Source organism: Mytilus galloprovincialis, chromosome 12 (genome assembly GCF_965363235.1).
Source record: "Mytilus galloprovincialis chromosome 12, xbMytGall1.hap1.1, whole genome shotgun sequence".
Lineage (NCBI taxonomy): Eukaryota > Metazoa > Mollusca > Bivalvia > Mytilida > Mytilidae > Mytilus > Mytilus galloprovincialis.
Genome location: NC_134849.1, coordinates 36,853,157 through 36,869,008, shown reverse-complemented (window position 1 = coordinate 36,869,008; position 15,852 = coordinate 36,853,157). Strand labels below are relative to the sequence as shown.

Below are 15,852 nucleotides of genomic sequence, written 5' to 3'. Positions count from 1 at the left end.
TAGAAAAGCCTTAGTATTTCAAAAATTCTAAATTTTGTAAACAGTTAATTTATAAATATAACCATATCAATGATAATTCATGTCAGCACAAAAAGTGCTGACTACTGGACTGGTGATACCCTCGGGGAAATAAATATCCACAAGCAGTGGCATCGACCCATTGGTTGTAAATAAACTCATCACAGATACCAGGACTAAATTTTGTATATACGCCAGACGCGCGTTTCGTCTACAACAGACTCACCAGTGACGCTCGAATCCAAAAAAGTTAAAAAGGCCGAATAAAGTACGAAGTTGAAGAGCAATGAAGACCAAAATTTTTAAAAGTTTTGCCAAATCCAGCTAAGGTAATCTATGCATGAGGTAGAAAAGCCTTAGTATTACAAAACCGATGACAAGTCAAATTCTGTAGGTTGTAGACATATTACTTGTAACGTTTTTAAAGATTATGTTGCTAAATGATTGTTGTGATGTTAACGTAATGAATGCTAGCAAAACAAATATTTTTTCCTGCGGATTGTTGATAATTGAAACGTGAACATATACATATTCCATGACAAAAAAATCAAAATCTAATAAAAGTTACAGAAAAATATAGAATGATGGTATGTATCACATATAGATAATATATATACATATGTCGTCTGCTATAAAATATTAAACACGGGGCTATATATGCACTATTGTTTTTTTTAAATCCCAAAAAACATCATAACATACGTAAAAATAGATTTTAAGTCTACGCAACTTCCTGTTTATTTCAAGAAGGAAGTTAAAAATCTGAAACAATAATGAGTTCTCAAGAGATTGCAGTCGATCTAATGAGTGAAGAACGTTTGGAAAATGCGATCCGATCAAACGATCTTACATTACTTAAAAACCTGTTAAGTCAAGGTGTAGAAATAAATCATCAAGACAAAGACGGTAATACAGTTTTTCATAATGCTATTCGAATGGATCCGCACATAGATATTTTAAAGGAACTACTTTTAAATGGTTCAGATGTTAATATTGTTAACAAAACACATTTTACATCAATTATGTTTGCAATTTCTTATGGATCTGACGATTTCATTTACAAACTGTTTGCTCTTGACCATATTCATCTTGTTAATTTTGATGATACCATTGAAAACTCATTGTTACACGTATTGCCTACGCGGAGTCATCTCACAGAAAGTTTTATGGAATCCCTCAAGGATTTTCAACTCGACATAAATACGACCAATAAATTTGGTGATACCCCTATTCACATAATTTGCAAAGCGTTTGAAGGTTTAGGAAAGGGTCGTGTAGCTAAACATGCTAAAATGAAGTTGTTTCTAAATGCATTTAATGGGTTTGACCCTTTTATTGGAAACAGCGAAGGAGACACTTTTTTGCATATATTTTTCGACCGAATAGAAATGGCTGACGATGACGTTGATTTTATTGACTGCCTAATTGGTGGTGGATTCCGTCATATAACAAAAGAAGTTGTGGCAAAGTTGTTAAAATACAAGAATAATATCGGAAACACCCCGCTTCACATATTAACAATGAATGGTGTAGTACAAGAACGACCGGATACAAGTCTTATAGTACTGCAAAAATGTTTTTCAGCCGGAGTTGATATTAACTGTAAAAATAATCTAGGTGAATCCGCTTTGCACTTACTTATTCAAAACACAAGACCTGAATTCACTTTTAAGAAGAAGAATGAAGAAGTTTTAAAATGTTTCATTGAGAATAGGGCCGACATTAATTTGCAAAACGTGTTTGGTATTTCACCAATATTTCATTGCTACTCTGGTGACGTCAGGTCTGTTCTATTGGAAATGGGAGCAGACTTAAATATAAAAGACAAATTTGGCAGGACGCTGCTTTTGGCAATGTTTATATACAAACCATCTGCGGAAGAGATTGCAAAATTACTCGTTCGAGACGTTAACTTAAATCAAAGGGATTTCCATGGTAATAATGCATTACATTATGCCGTTTGTCACGAATTGGATTCAGATGCAGTCCGTTACATGATCAAAAGTGGTATTAAAAGTAACAAAGACAATCAGGGAACTCTACCATGTGAACAAGCTTTACAGCAACAAAACAGAGAACTATGTCGAATATTGTCGGATGACAGCAACATTATATATCAGAGATATATGTATGAATTTCCAAATCATGTTATCGAGTACAAAGAGCTGGTGAGAGACAATTTCGAGAAAACTGCATATGTTTCTAAATGTTTGAATTTAAGTTCTACTGAAGCCTTTACTGACCTGTTCCGTTTACCATTTATTGGTCAGCAATCGTGTGAAGAGGAAGCGGACCTTATCAGGAGTCATATAACCAATTTGATTCAAGAAATAGGCAGGAAACTTGAAGGACGCGAAAAAATGTTTTCTAACCATATTGTTATTTCTGGAAGCATTGGAGAGGGAACTAAAATATGCTATCCTGACGAATTTGACTTCGTGTGTATTTTAGATATGTTTGGGCAAGTTTGTGAAAGAGATAAGGGATTCTGTGGGGATTCAGGATTTACTGTTTTAAAGTTGAAGGAAAACAAGGATCAAAGCAACCATCGATGGTTTTTCGACAGAAAAGGCCGCCTAAATGTTAATACAGTCCGACTTCGTTTTGCACAGCTTGTGAAGGAAATATTATACGATCCAGTCACATGGACTTCCCCGTACATAACTTTACATTTCGTAACTAATCAAGACGCTGCAGACGAAGAAGTACTTCCTACATGTCAATTCACGATAAATTGGGTAGGTCATCGATACAAAGATCTTCCAATAAAAATTGACCTCGTTCCAGCTTGTCAAATATCAAATTTTTGGCCAGAAAACACGGATCTTCAGAAGATTTCATGCAACGATGACAAGTTACAAAAAGATGGCTGCCTACTTTTATTTCAGTGTACAGAAATATTTGAACAATCTGAAGTAAAACTACGTGTATCAGCCGTACCTGCAGAGAAAAAGCTGATGGAAACAATCTCGAAGATCGCCACTGATAGTTATATGTTTTCTAAACTTCTTTGTACCGATTGGGTCTGTTCAGAGATAGTAATAGGCAAAGCATCGTTCCTGGTTGGTGATTTCATCACAAGTTATATGTTGAAAAATTGTACATTTCACGTTTTTCATGACAACAAAATGAAAGGAATAGCAATTGAAGATGTTAGATCGTTTACTGTTCAAATATTTAAAACGTTACTTTCTTTTTGTGAGACTAACAACTTTCCAGCCTTCATATTTCCCTTCCAAAATATTTTTGACTTCCAACGTCTTGAGTCTGAGGAGTCTGTTCGAAAGGAATGTATTCATAGGGGTATATGTGCGAAAATAATACTTTCTATTCTTGGAGAAAAGCAAGTATTTACAGAACTTAGAGAAGAAGATATAATTAGAAATTCTTTTCTGGAATCCGGTTCAGACGATGAGGTTTCCATGGACGAGTGTCCAGATGCTGTTGGTCCCTTGGAAGACTTTTTGAACCATTTTGACTTTGAATTTGAAAAAAAAACATAAATCATAATATACGTCGCAAGCTATAACTATTGTTTGAGATTCAAGTAATTTTTGCTTGTAGAAAATAACAAGTTAACCCATGTCATGCATGTAGACAAATAGCAATATAAAAATTGAAATGCTGTGTATTCATTATTATTCATTTGATATTAATGTTCGTAGATTCGTGGTGAAATACTAAATTAAATGTTCAACGAATTTTATAGAGTATTGTATACAGACTACAACACAACGACGAAATTAGATATCAACGACCTTCAAAGTTTTCCTTAATCAGCGAAAGTTGGTACCCACGAAAATAAAAGAGTCCACAGTGCTGGATAAACATGATGAACAAGAATCTTTTGAAAACTGGAAATAAAAACTAGATGTCTCAAACTAAATTACAAGCTTCTCCTGTGCCATTATCAAAAATGGTCTGAGTTTTATGTGGTTTTTTTTCAGTTGTAATATCTGTCCTGCCTTCTTATTTTTTACTCTATTCGGTATTGCCTTCTTTTTAATAGTTCATTTATCGGCAAAGTTGCTCAGCCTGCCATTTGGTTACTCAAAACTCCTGTCCTACCTTTTTTTTCAAATTTCATCGTAGACCACCCATATCAAATGGTAGCTACCTTGGTAATACTGGGTGTTATAGTGAACTGTAAGACAGAATTAATATTCGGATAGAATTAGGATTGGGATAGAATTAATATTTGGATAAAACTAAGATAGGGATAGAAATACGATTTAGAAAGAAAATATGGAAAGAATTCAAATTCAGATCGAATTAAGATTTAGATAGAATTAAGATTGGGATATGATTATAGATTCGGATACAATTAAAATTGGGATAGAAATATGTTTTGGATAAAATTAGGATTGGGATAGAGTTAAGATTCAGATTATGTATAGATTTAGATAGAATTAGGATTGGAATCGAATCAAGATAAGGAGAAAATTAAGATTAATTAAGATTTGGATCGATTTAAGATTGGGATAGAGTTCAGATAGAATGGGGTTGATAAACAATTAACCGGTTTGAAACTACAACTGATTGTTCCAAGTGAACAGCTAAATCATATAGTTTTTGTCTAGTCCTTTTTTATTTCAACTTTTTGAAAGTGTTTATTGAGTTTATCTTTGAAATATTTTTACTTTCTGTTGATTTCATATTCAGCGATGTTCAAAGCAAAAAGTGATCAGAAGTAACTTAAAGATCAGGGGCCGATCCAGCCATTTCAAAAAGGGGGGGGGGGGGGGGGGTTCCCAACCCAGGACAAAAAGGAGGGTTCCAACTATATGTCCCCATTCAAAATCATTGATCGGCCAAAAAAGGGGGGGTTCCAACCTCCGGAACCCCCCCCCTCCTTGGATCCGCCAATGAAGATGTTTGCTCCTCTTGTTTTTCGCCAGATATTAGTATTTGGAATCCTCTGATTGTATCCATGTAGTGCCATTAAAAAAATACCTGCTTAACCCTTCTTTTCCATACATAGTTTAATTATATAAACATGATAAAGTTGAGAAGACCATATTTGAAAATCCTATAAAATCCTTGTTATTTTTTCATAATTCTTGGGAGAAAAATGGTGACAATGTTAAATGTATGAAAAGTCTAGAAAGAATTGTTTCCTGCCAAATTTTCAATGTCTTATATTTCGAAAACAAGACATGGACATTTAATTTTTTCTGCTTTTTGAATTCCTCCATTAATATCTACCAATTTAAAACTATTTCTTTTAAAGTTTGTTATTTTGAAGAAGAGTAGGAAACATCCTTACATTTCTATTCTGTTGTAAAGTCTGAAAAAAAGTTGTAATAAATTATAAAGTCAAATGCATTTTACATAATTATCTTCATACATGCAATAAAATTGAGAATTGAAATGAGGAATATATCAAAGAGACAACAACCCGACCAAAGAGCAGAAAACAGCTAAAGTCAATCAATGGATCTTCGACAGTGATGAAACCCTGCACCTGGATAGATTATAAAACTAAGCTTAGGAGATTGAGAAATTTTGGTCAGGAATTTAGACCTGAAACTAAAGAGTTATTTCATTTATCATAAATGTAACAGACTAATGTAAAAATTTATTTTTTGTGTATATTTTACAATGTTCTATCTGTATGTAATATATAAATTTGTCATAATACCCTTGTCGTCTGTCTACTTGGATGATATGATTAGTTGAACGTATAATTAAAAAGATTCTGTTTCTGGTTTTGACTTATCATTGTTGATTGTTGACTGCTTGTAAATAAAGAACTATGATTTAACATAATTGATTATAGTTATAGCTATGCATACAGATGATACAGTACATTGTTATTGTTATTTAATATTTAAAGCACTGCTGTTGGAACACTGGGTAATGTAAGTACAAGGTGACTTGTCTACCTTTACTATTCTTCGTTTTGTACTGTTTTCAATAATTTGAAAATGCCCGTACCAAGTCTGGAATATGACAGTTGATGTCCATTCATTTAATATGTTTTATCATTTGATTTTGCCAGTTCAGTTCAGTAATTTGTGATTTTACTTTTTTCATAAGTATGCTGAAGGTCTCCTAATGTCAGGATTGGAGTGTGAAATAGTGAGCATTACTTCGCTGATTTGAAAGTTTGTTTAAGAATGTTTTTCCGAGTTCCTGATGAAAATAAACCCAGAAAAAAATTCAAGTTGATTGAACTTCAATTTCATCAAAAACTACCTTTACCAAAAACCTTAACCTGATAAGGTGACAGACAAAATGATGAACAAACAAACACAAAAACGGACACATAAACGATCAGACACACAGACCAAAAACAAAATGCCCCTAAGTGGGGCATAAAAAAACAAACAGCAGTTACTGAAAACAATAAAAAAAGAAAATATACTACACAGAATTGACAGCACAATCGGTAACTGTATACATAATTTGAAGTATTATGGTATTGTTCATTTGAAATAAAATAATAAAAACAAGGGAAATGGGGTATCTATCCATGGTACAAAATCAATACATGCACAAGCCTGATGAAAATGTCTTCACCACTGATAAACATCATCGTCTTGCATATGCTTCCCCCTCTATACCAAACAGAAAAATCCAAACCAAAAATCATGCCGTTACAAACACTCTTATCTATCTATTCCTGGAATAGAGCTGTCTGTCTACAAATAACATATTAGATTCCATTTTCACATGTACTTTTAATATCACAGATAGAAATCAACAGTTAAGACACATCATGTATCATTTAAACTAGTTGTCTTTAATGTATTCTCTACCGGTTGTGTATTGCTCTGTGAGTTTTTATAATATAAGTCTCTGAATGGCTTGTTGTCATAGTGATCAACTGGTATCTGTGCTCTTCCCATGTCCTCGTCCTACAAAAAAAAAACATTGATGTGAATTATATATCTGAAAGTGGCGTTAAACACCAACACACAGTATTATTACTAACAGTGACTGCAAAATTACAAATGTCAAATTTCGACATAATTAATACTGTACTTAAGAATCAGAACTATTTAACATTTTCAATGCCAATAAGAAATATTTCACATTGGATTATCTCCCCTTAACTAGAAAAAAATCGCATCTGAAAATTAATTCAAATTTTCCAAGTAGGAGTTTTACCTACATTGTAGTTATTAAACCAGGTCTAACCCACCATAATTTTCTTTTTACAGAAAATGCCTGTTCCAAATCAGGAAAAGTGCGATTGTTTTTGACTTGTTCCTTTGATTAATAGCATTTGATATTAGGTTTTTTAAATGACCCCCCTTTCTGATTTTGCAGTGGAGTTCAGTATTTTTGTTATATTTTCAATTACAAATTGATTATAATAAAATAGAGAATAGAATTGTGGAATGTGTCAAAGAGACAACAACCCGATCAAAGAGCAAAAACAGCCAAAAGCCACCAATGGGTCTCCAACACAGCGAGAAAATCCTGCACCTAGAGGCGTGCTTCAACCTAAGTATGTCTTATAAGTCTGGGAGATGATGATCTATCTATATGTTGTTATTGGCTTTGAACTAGCTTTCAGTAAAGTTCTGTTAGTACTCTTATTTGGATGTTTTGTGTCTCTTATTTTTATGTTACATATGTAGTTATTGTTGTGCCTCTGTCCAATCTTATGAGTTAAGCCAATTGCAACTGATTTTCAGTTTGTTCTTATGTTGTGCTGAAACACCACTGCTCCAGGTTGAGCAGTTACAAACATGCAATATTCATTATGTGCCTGTCCCAAATAAGGAGACTGTAGAACAGTGGTTACCATTATTTTATGTCGGCCATATTTGTTTTGGTATAAATCAGGCCATTACTTTTCTTGTTTGAATATTGTTTTACATTTTTCAAGACCTTTTGTAAAGAACTATACGGTATGGGATTATCTCATTGTTGAAGGCAGACTGTGGCCTATACTTGCTTACTACCACATGTGATAATATTTTGCATGTAATATAAATTTCAATATTTACCTTTGAATCACTAAAATAACATTGAACAAGGTACACGCACCATGTAAATTATACACTTACATAAATCCTTGTCATTTAACTATGGTTATGAGTCTTCTAACTAGACACAAGCTCTATAAAAATACTACCAGTACACTAACCTTGAATTCTTTGCATTTAACCATGGTTATGAGTCTCCTAGATATTCTAGTTGATAATGTTTGTTCACAATTTGAATCCAGTCTTAGACAGGGGTGTGTTGGCAGATTATCTTCTGTATAGCTACAAGACAAAAATTTTCTTAAAAAATGTATTGGCTGATAGCTTTTGATAAACATATAAATATATAAAAAAGAAAATGACACAGACATTAACAGCTATAGGTCACCGTACGTAAATATGGTTACATTTTTTTTAATTTCATTGTTGCATGTGATGTTATATATGGTAACCTAAATTTCAATAAGAAATGTGACTAATTCCAGTAGGTTTCAGGCAAAAATTTAAGAAGACCGTTTGGGTGTTTATTGGGATATTTTATTATGGAAATAATGGGACTGGGTGAGTACTGCGGGTTCATTTGTTTTTGTGAGTATCTATTTTTGTGGATTGATGAAAACTTTTTTTTTCCTGGATATTTGATTACGTGATTTTGTAAAAGTCTGTATACAAGCCTATAGAAAATTCTAAATCCTTTGAAGATTTAAATTCATGGTTCACCTGAACCCAAGAAATCCAGAAAAAAATGGTATCCAACAATTAATACCTTTAAGTTATTGAAAAGCACTTTACCCCCATATGGGCCAATGGCTTAAAACATGATACATGATATACAGTTTACATATATAAAGCAATGAAAACTAACAATGCAGACACTTTGAACTATAATCCTCATCTTTCTTTAAATCAATGTATATATATATTTATATATATACAAGAGATTTAAATCATGTTTAGGACTCCCTGCCCTCAGTCTTAGTGACTTTTTTTAAAAAGGAGCCTTATTTGCAAGTGTCCTCTTTTGTTTCAGGATTGAGGATATGTTTTAATGAATCCACTGTTTAGCAATAATAAGAACTGGCATTCGGATATCTAATACTTGCATCTGTATGAAGCTTATCCTGAAAAGGCAATATTAATCTCACATTTTTGTCCCAGCTTAAAAATTCATAATTATAAACAACACATATAAATCCTCTTCAAACAAATGTGCTACAACTCCCAACATTATTAATTAAAAATGCTTGTGACCAGGTAAAGAATGCTTTCATTTTGCAATGAAGGCTTAAAATCAAATATTGAATTGCTGTAAGGATTGGAACATATTTAGGCAAAACTTTGAATTATCTCCCTTTGTCCATAAGATAAAACTTTTACAATGTAAGCTAATTATTACACAAGGATTTTGATTGCACCATATGCAACCTTAATATCAACTTACAACAAAGTTAATTTCTAACCTTTCTCTACTAACAGGAAACCAGAAAACAACTCTGCCATTCATGTTCAGGAACCTTGCAGCAAAGTTTAACAAATCTTTAAAGATGTCAGCCATCTGGTATTCAACACGTTGAGGAATGTGCCCATTCTTACTGCAAAAAATAAAGAAATACTTTTATTTATGTACATTTATCACTCCATCATAATTTGGTCATATCTAAGACAGGAAAAGTGTTTTTTGGTATGGTAAAAAAAATTAGGAAAATAGAAAACAAGATTCATGATATTTATGTTTTTGTGTGACAGTCATATAGGTGAGAGGTTTAGCTAGCTATAAAACCAGGTTTAATCCACCATTTTCTACATAAGAAAATGCCTGTACCAAGTCTGGAATATGACAGTTGTGTCTATTAAATAGATGAGTTTGAGCTTTTTATATTGACATTTGATTAGGGTCTTTCCTTTTTGATTTTTTTTCGGAGTTCAGTATTTTTAAAATTCTACTTTTTAGTCCTTCCAAGTTTGGTTAAATATCATTCAATTAGTAAACACTGTTGCCGAGGACTGCATGACACAGATGTTAATTAAAAGTCTAAGGGAAAAAAGGGAGGGGGGGGCTAATTGACTTGTCAATAATGTTATAAGAATATTTGACATTATTATGCTCTCTAACCCTTCCTGACTCCCCCAATGGGACAAAATAACGATTTATTTTTACTGAATTCATAACATAATTGTCAACATGATCATTAAAAACACCAAATGAAAATCATGTAAGTACAAATTCTACAAACAAAGTTAAAATTTATCATAGATATCAGGATTTATATTTTATACACCAGTGTAAATTAAGTCTACAATATTTTTCAAATCAAGAAAAGTTAGAAATAACTTTCTTTTTAAATATTTTTATTCTTTTTTTAAAAAAAAAAAGGTCTTTGGTTTAAAAATGTTCCTTTTATCTTTCAATTTATTTAGAGAAAGTAAGGATATATGCACATTTTCATATTCTATTTTCTTACCGAGGATATGTTGGAAAAACAAATAGTAATCATCTTCTAATCTGGTGTGCAAAATTCAATCCATATTTAGTCATTTGCATGAGATTCTCTTTCTTATAAGTAGTTTGTGTGCTTATTTTGCAAAATCCTGTTTTTTTTCATCACTTGGTATACTTTCTTTATCACTCATTCTAACTTTTTATATTCGATTAATGGCTTAATATATCACACATCACAACATTTTTATCCCCAGGCCCGTAGCCAGGAATTTCCAATAAAATCACAATTTGAACATAACGTTGACTTATTTGATTTCAAGGGGGGGTTCATCCAAACCCCCCGAACCCCCTGGCTACGGGTATGACCCCATTCTTTTAACCACCACTTTTTTAATCTCTATTTCCCACTTTCCAAAAGCATGCCCATCCCCCTATTAGCTGATATATTTTTCATAATACATACACTGTGTGAAATTAATACCTGCTGAGAAACCAAAACTCGTACTGATTTTCTTAAAATCTCATCTTTCTTTGACTCCCATGCATCAAACAAATGTAAATAAAAGTCCAAATATCTAGCATTTAAATCGTTCCTTACTTATTATTCAGAGTGACACAATTTGTTTTCATCCAGGAATGTTTGTGATTCACATCAATGCACAATTATATATTGACCTACACTATCTTTCTTAAATGCTGTATATACATTGTAGATATAGATCAATATAAATTCAGTTGATTTTATTTCAGGGCTTAAAATAAAAAATATTCAGGTAAATGTAAAGTACACTTATCTCAGTTACTAGTTCATGTAGTTTGAAAAAAACCCAGTTTATGACATGTTCTAAATATAAGACAACAATCATGACAATGGAAAATAAAAAGATAAAAATAGCTCTGTTGGTTAACACAAGAAATAATTGATATAAATAGATTTGGTTAAGGCAAGCTACCTGTTTACCCTTTTTGTCAATGTAACAACCGGTTGGTTAACGCAAATCCCATAGACATAACACAAAATTGGTAGAGTCCATTTAAATTTGTAGGTAAAACACTGATAATAATGTATAAAATTGGGCTCATATGAAAGAAGTCAGGTCATGCTTGACATCATATACAAGGAGAAATTGGATTTTGATAATGCTTATTTATTTGTGTCTGTTTTAAAAATTAATAAAAAGTCAATAATATATAAGGATTTTAACTGTATGGTAAACCTGGAATTAAATTGAAATCTTTTTAACAGGTAAATAAGTAATAGAAATTAATTTATTTATATTTATCAGCATGAGTGCAACATTTAATAAAACATTTTATAATAAAATTAAATTCTGAGGAAATATCAAAACGGTTACATTTTCCACTGATAATGTTCAGGGTAATACAAATTTGTCGGATTTTGGGTTGTTTTTTAGTGAAATTGCAGAATTGTAATCAACTTTAATTGAAAATTATGCTAACAACACTTGACTCATAGGACTGTAATAGTGATTTTTACCCAACTGAAATAATTCTGCGCCCTCTTGAGGCCTATAGCCTATCACAGACAACGCAGAGATCGGGACAATATAAAGACTAACTGCCATTATCCATGTTATTTTTTTCATGTATTTATTGAGACACAAGATGTGCATGGATGTGCATATATCCTCGACCTCCAAATAACCTGATTGATAACAACATTTTAAAGACAAATATTACTTGATAAACAAATATATTATTTTGGAATTTTATGGAAATTTAAACCATATTTCAAAAGAATAGAAAAATACCAAAAGTTGACTCTGTTAAATTTTTATAAGATATTTTAGTGCTATGCATCAATTCAGAACCAATAGTATTTCATTTAAGTTCAACTGGAGTTTATGTGGAATGATTATTAAAGAAGGGGTCATTAAAAATAACCATATTGACAAAATAATTGGAATGCTTCACATGTAAAACCATTTTTATTCGTGCTTGCTTGTTTATTAAATTATGATATCTTTAAACTGACATTTTCAAAGCCTGAAAGGACATGAATTTCATAACTAACATTTACCCTGTGGATTTTTTCCCCTGAAAAATAAAGGCTTTCATGTTCATGGCAAATGTACTTTCTTATGGCAGAGTTCGCGAAATCTTTTTTCCCCTGGTGGTCCTTGAAGAAAATCTATTGGTCCTTATTATTAATTCTATTGAAAAGTACTAAAATTGTGTCAGTCCTACGCAAAATTTTGGTGGTAAAATCCTGAGGACTGACACTTTTCACAAACTCTGTTATGGTACAATTTGGCACTAAATTACTACACAGAAGCTTCTTTTTATTATGATTTACTGTAAAATCTACTTCTTGTCTTGCTGGGTTTTGTTATAAATTGTCACTGTTATGGGTTGTAGGTGTAAGAGCATCGGACTACTAACACAAAGGTTTCTGGTTCCATTCCCGTTCCGGGATGAAAATTTCAGGGACTGAATTTTCGGCTCTCCCTTGACACCATTTGCGAGTATGGTCTTGAGGAAACGATGATAGTCCGTAGGAACTTCCTCATGAAAATATTTTTCTGAATTTTTTCTGAACTCGATGCTGAAATTTTACTGAACACATTTAGTAAACCCTTTTCTTAAAAATGCCTGAATTTGGCACGTTCCAGCAAGTTTTCAGCACATTTTCAGTAAAAATTCAGCAGTACGTTTTCAGTAAATATTCAGCAATATTCAGAAATAATTCAGCATTAATTCTGAATTTTTCTGAACACCTTGCTGAATCTTACAGAATCTATTAAAAACCTTTTGCTTAAAAATGTCTGAATTTGGCACATTCCAGCACATTTTCAGCAAATTTTCAGTAACAATTCAGCAAGTCATTTTCAGTAAATATTCAGCAATATTCAGAAATAATTCAGCATTAATTCTGAATTTTTCTGAACACCTTTCTGAAATATTCAGAACCTATAAAAAACCTTTTGCTTAAAATGGCTGAATTTGGCACATTCCAGCAAGTTTTCAGCAAACTTTCAGTTACAATTCAGCAAGACATTTTCAGTAAATATTCAGAAATAATTAGTTTTACTTCTGAATCTTTCTGAACAACTTGCTGAAATATTCAGAACCTCTTAAACACCATTTTCTAAAAAAAAACCAGCTATAATTTAACCCGTTCCAGTGGGTTTTCAGCAAATTTTCTGTTCAAGTTCATCTAAGACTCGAAAGGTAAACTTTTTAGCATTCCTTTCTAAAATGTTCAACAAACAAAACAATATTTAAGCAAATATTCAGTAAAAATTTGAATTAATCTATACTCAGTATTCAGCTATTGTTCAGGATGGGTTCAGACCATTTTCAGCTTTAGCTTACATTTTTCAGGAAAGGTTCAGATGATTTTCAGTTATAATTCAGGAAAGTTTCCATTGGTATTTAGACAATATGAGCTTTTTGATATTCTGTCTGAAAGACACTATTTATCCAAAACAAATAAACATTATTTAAGAAATACAATTGTGTCATATGTGAAGTAGAATAATTAGTTGTGTCTTTGTCTTTTTTATTATTGCTTTTTATTTTGTGTCTTATATAGTTGCAATCAGATCAGTCAAGCCTTTTACAACTGATGATTAGTTTGTTATGTTGTGACATCAATGACCCAGCATTGTGACATAAGAAATTTATGAGAAAGTGGACACATTTTGAAGTCGGTTATACATAATACAGTATAGATTTTGCCCATTTTAATCTTTAACTGACCAGTAATGACCTTTTATTATATCTCTGGGTTTTTTGTTTTTTTTTATCTATGAATTGTTTGCTCAGCATCAATCATGCCACATCTAATTATTTTTATATTTTGTATAATAAACTTATAATTGTCCCAAGTGAAAGCTTCCATGCTGCTGTTGATACTTGGGCCAAGTATTGTACACCGTTAGGTTACCACACGAAAGGAGCACTACAGTAAATCTACATGTAATCTCACGTCTTTCACTTGAAACATTTCGTATCTATAACAGTAACATTAACAATATGCGTCTTGTTCTATTTTTCCAACCCTTTGAAATTTTCTTGTGTTAATAGGGAAAATCATCAATCCAATTTCAACGGCCTGATAATTATTTCAAATAATGTGAATCATGAATTATTCATGAACTTTTAATTCTATTAATTCAGAAATTGAGAATCATTTGTATATTAAATAAAAATCAGATTATAATATATGTAAACTTCTCTTTCTTTCTGTATTAATCAAAATTGAAGTTTCAGAGCTTCAAACTTAGATCAGTTCAATTTCTACTTGAATTTCAAAAAGTTTCTGTGGAAGATGCAGGACTTTCACCTGCAAGAAAATACAATCCACAAAGAATCCAATGTCTTACTTATTTTTTAATTCAATATAAATAACGATTTTTTTTATAATGCCATTTTTTTAATCGATTGATTTAATATCATGAAAAAAATAAATTTTAGAAGGGAAGCGAAAAAAAGTATAAACATTTCTTAGAGTTTTCTGTATTGAAAGGTGCAGATCCATGATTTTGTTAAAGGAAAGGGCGCCCCTTTTTTTTAATGATCAATGCATTTGTCGATTTGAATTGGGACATATAGTTGCCGCACCCCCACTTTTTAAAATGTCTGGATCCGCTCCTGTTGGTGTGAATACTTGTAAAAAGTCTATGCAATTATCATATATATGAAGCTCCATATGTGGGACCCTGGCACCCTGTATCTGCCATTGATTGATACTTTCATAAAGAAAAGCAATGTGTCATATCTAAGTTCAGGTTAGGGACACAATATGGTTCATTTCCGAAATCCTGCTTTTTTGTATTTTTTTTTTCCATTATTCCTCTCACATCTGACATCCTCTTCATATCCTCACAATCCCCTATAATTCACATCCCAAAATTTGCAAAAGCATGCCCCCCCCCTTTTTGTCCCTCAAATTAAAACCAGGTGCTCCGCAGGGCACAGCTTTATATGACCGCAGAGGTCGAACCCTGAACAGTTGGGGCAAGTATGGACAAAACATTCAAGCGTGATAGAGCTCTGAATTTGGATTGTGATCAAATTTTTGACATTACATGGTTTTTTTTTTCACACAAAACAAATGTCAAGATTTTACAAATCAATTAAAGATTTCTTCTTCAAACTTTTTAAATCTAAAATTAAATAGTTGACAAAGCATAGGTTTCTGACAAAGAATGAATGTGGTCTAATGAACTTTTTTTTTTTTGCCTTTGAGCAATACACTATGCTGTTGAATATTAATCCTCTCCAAAAAAAAGTTTGAAGAAATTTTCTTTTTATTTATGAAATCTGAAATGAGAAAAATTTACCCCCCCCCCTTTTTTCACATCCCTGTTTCCCTTTTTCCAAAACTGATATCAATTCATATTTCTAATGGAGTTTGCAACAATTACTCTTTTAAATACATCATAAAATATTAAAATGTAAAATAAAGTGCTTGTTAGGCCACGGTTT

General features: G+C 32.0%; 2 protein-coding genes across 2 annotated transcripts in view; one reads left to right on the top strand and one right to left on the bottom strand.

The window, feature by feature from the left end:
• The first annotated feature begins 778 nt into the window (after positions 1-778).
• On the top strand, positions 779-3,647 carry LOC143053410 (uncharacterized). Its single transcript, XM_076226211.1, has one exon. It carries the CDS (start codon positions 792-794, stop codon positions 3,519-3,521), a length of 2,730 nt encoding a protein of 909 aa, XP_076082326.1. The 5' UTR covers positions 779-791; the 3' UTR covers positions 3,522-3,647.
• A 3,034-nt stretch (positions 3,648-6,681) lies between these two features.
• Positions 6,682-15,852, bottom strand: part of LOC143053408 (tRNA (guanine(10)-N(2))-methyltransferase TRMT11-like) — a 54,365-nt gene continuing 45,194 nt past the window's right edge. Inside the window, exons 11-13 of the mRNA XM_076226208.1 lie at positions 9,419-9,550; positions 8,120-8,240; positions 6,682-6,878 (exon numbers count right to left, since the gene is read on the bottom strand). Of these exons, the coding sequence (XP_076082323.1) occupies positions 6,738-6,878; positions 8,120-8,240; positions 9,419-9,550 (394 nt within the window). The 3' untranslated portion in view covers positions 6,682-6,737. The remainder of the gene's footprint in view (positions 6,879-8,119; positions 8,241-9,418; positions 9,551-15,852) is intronic.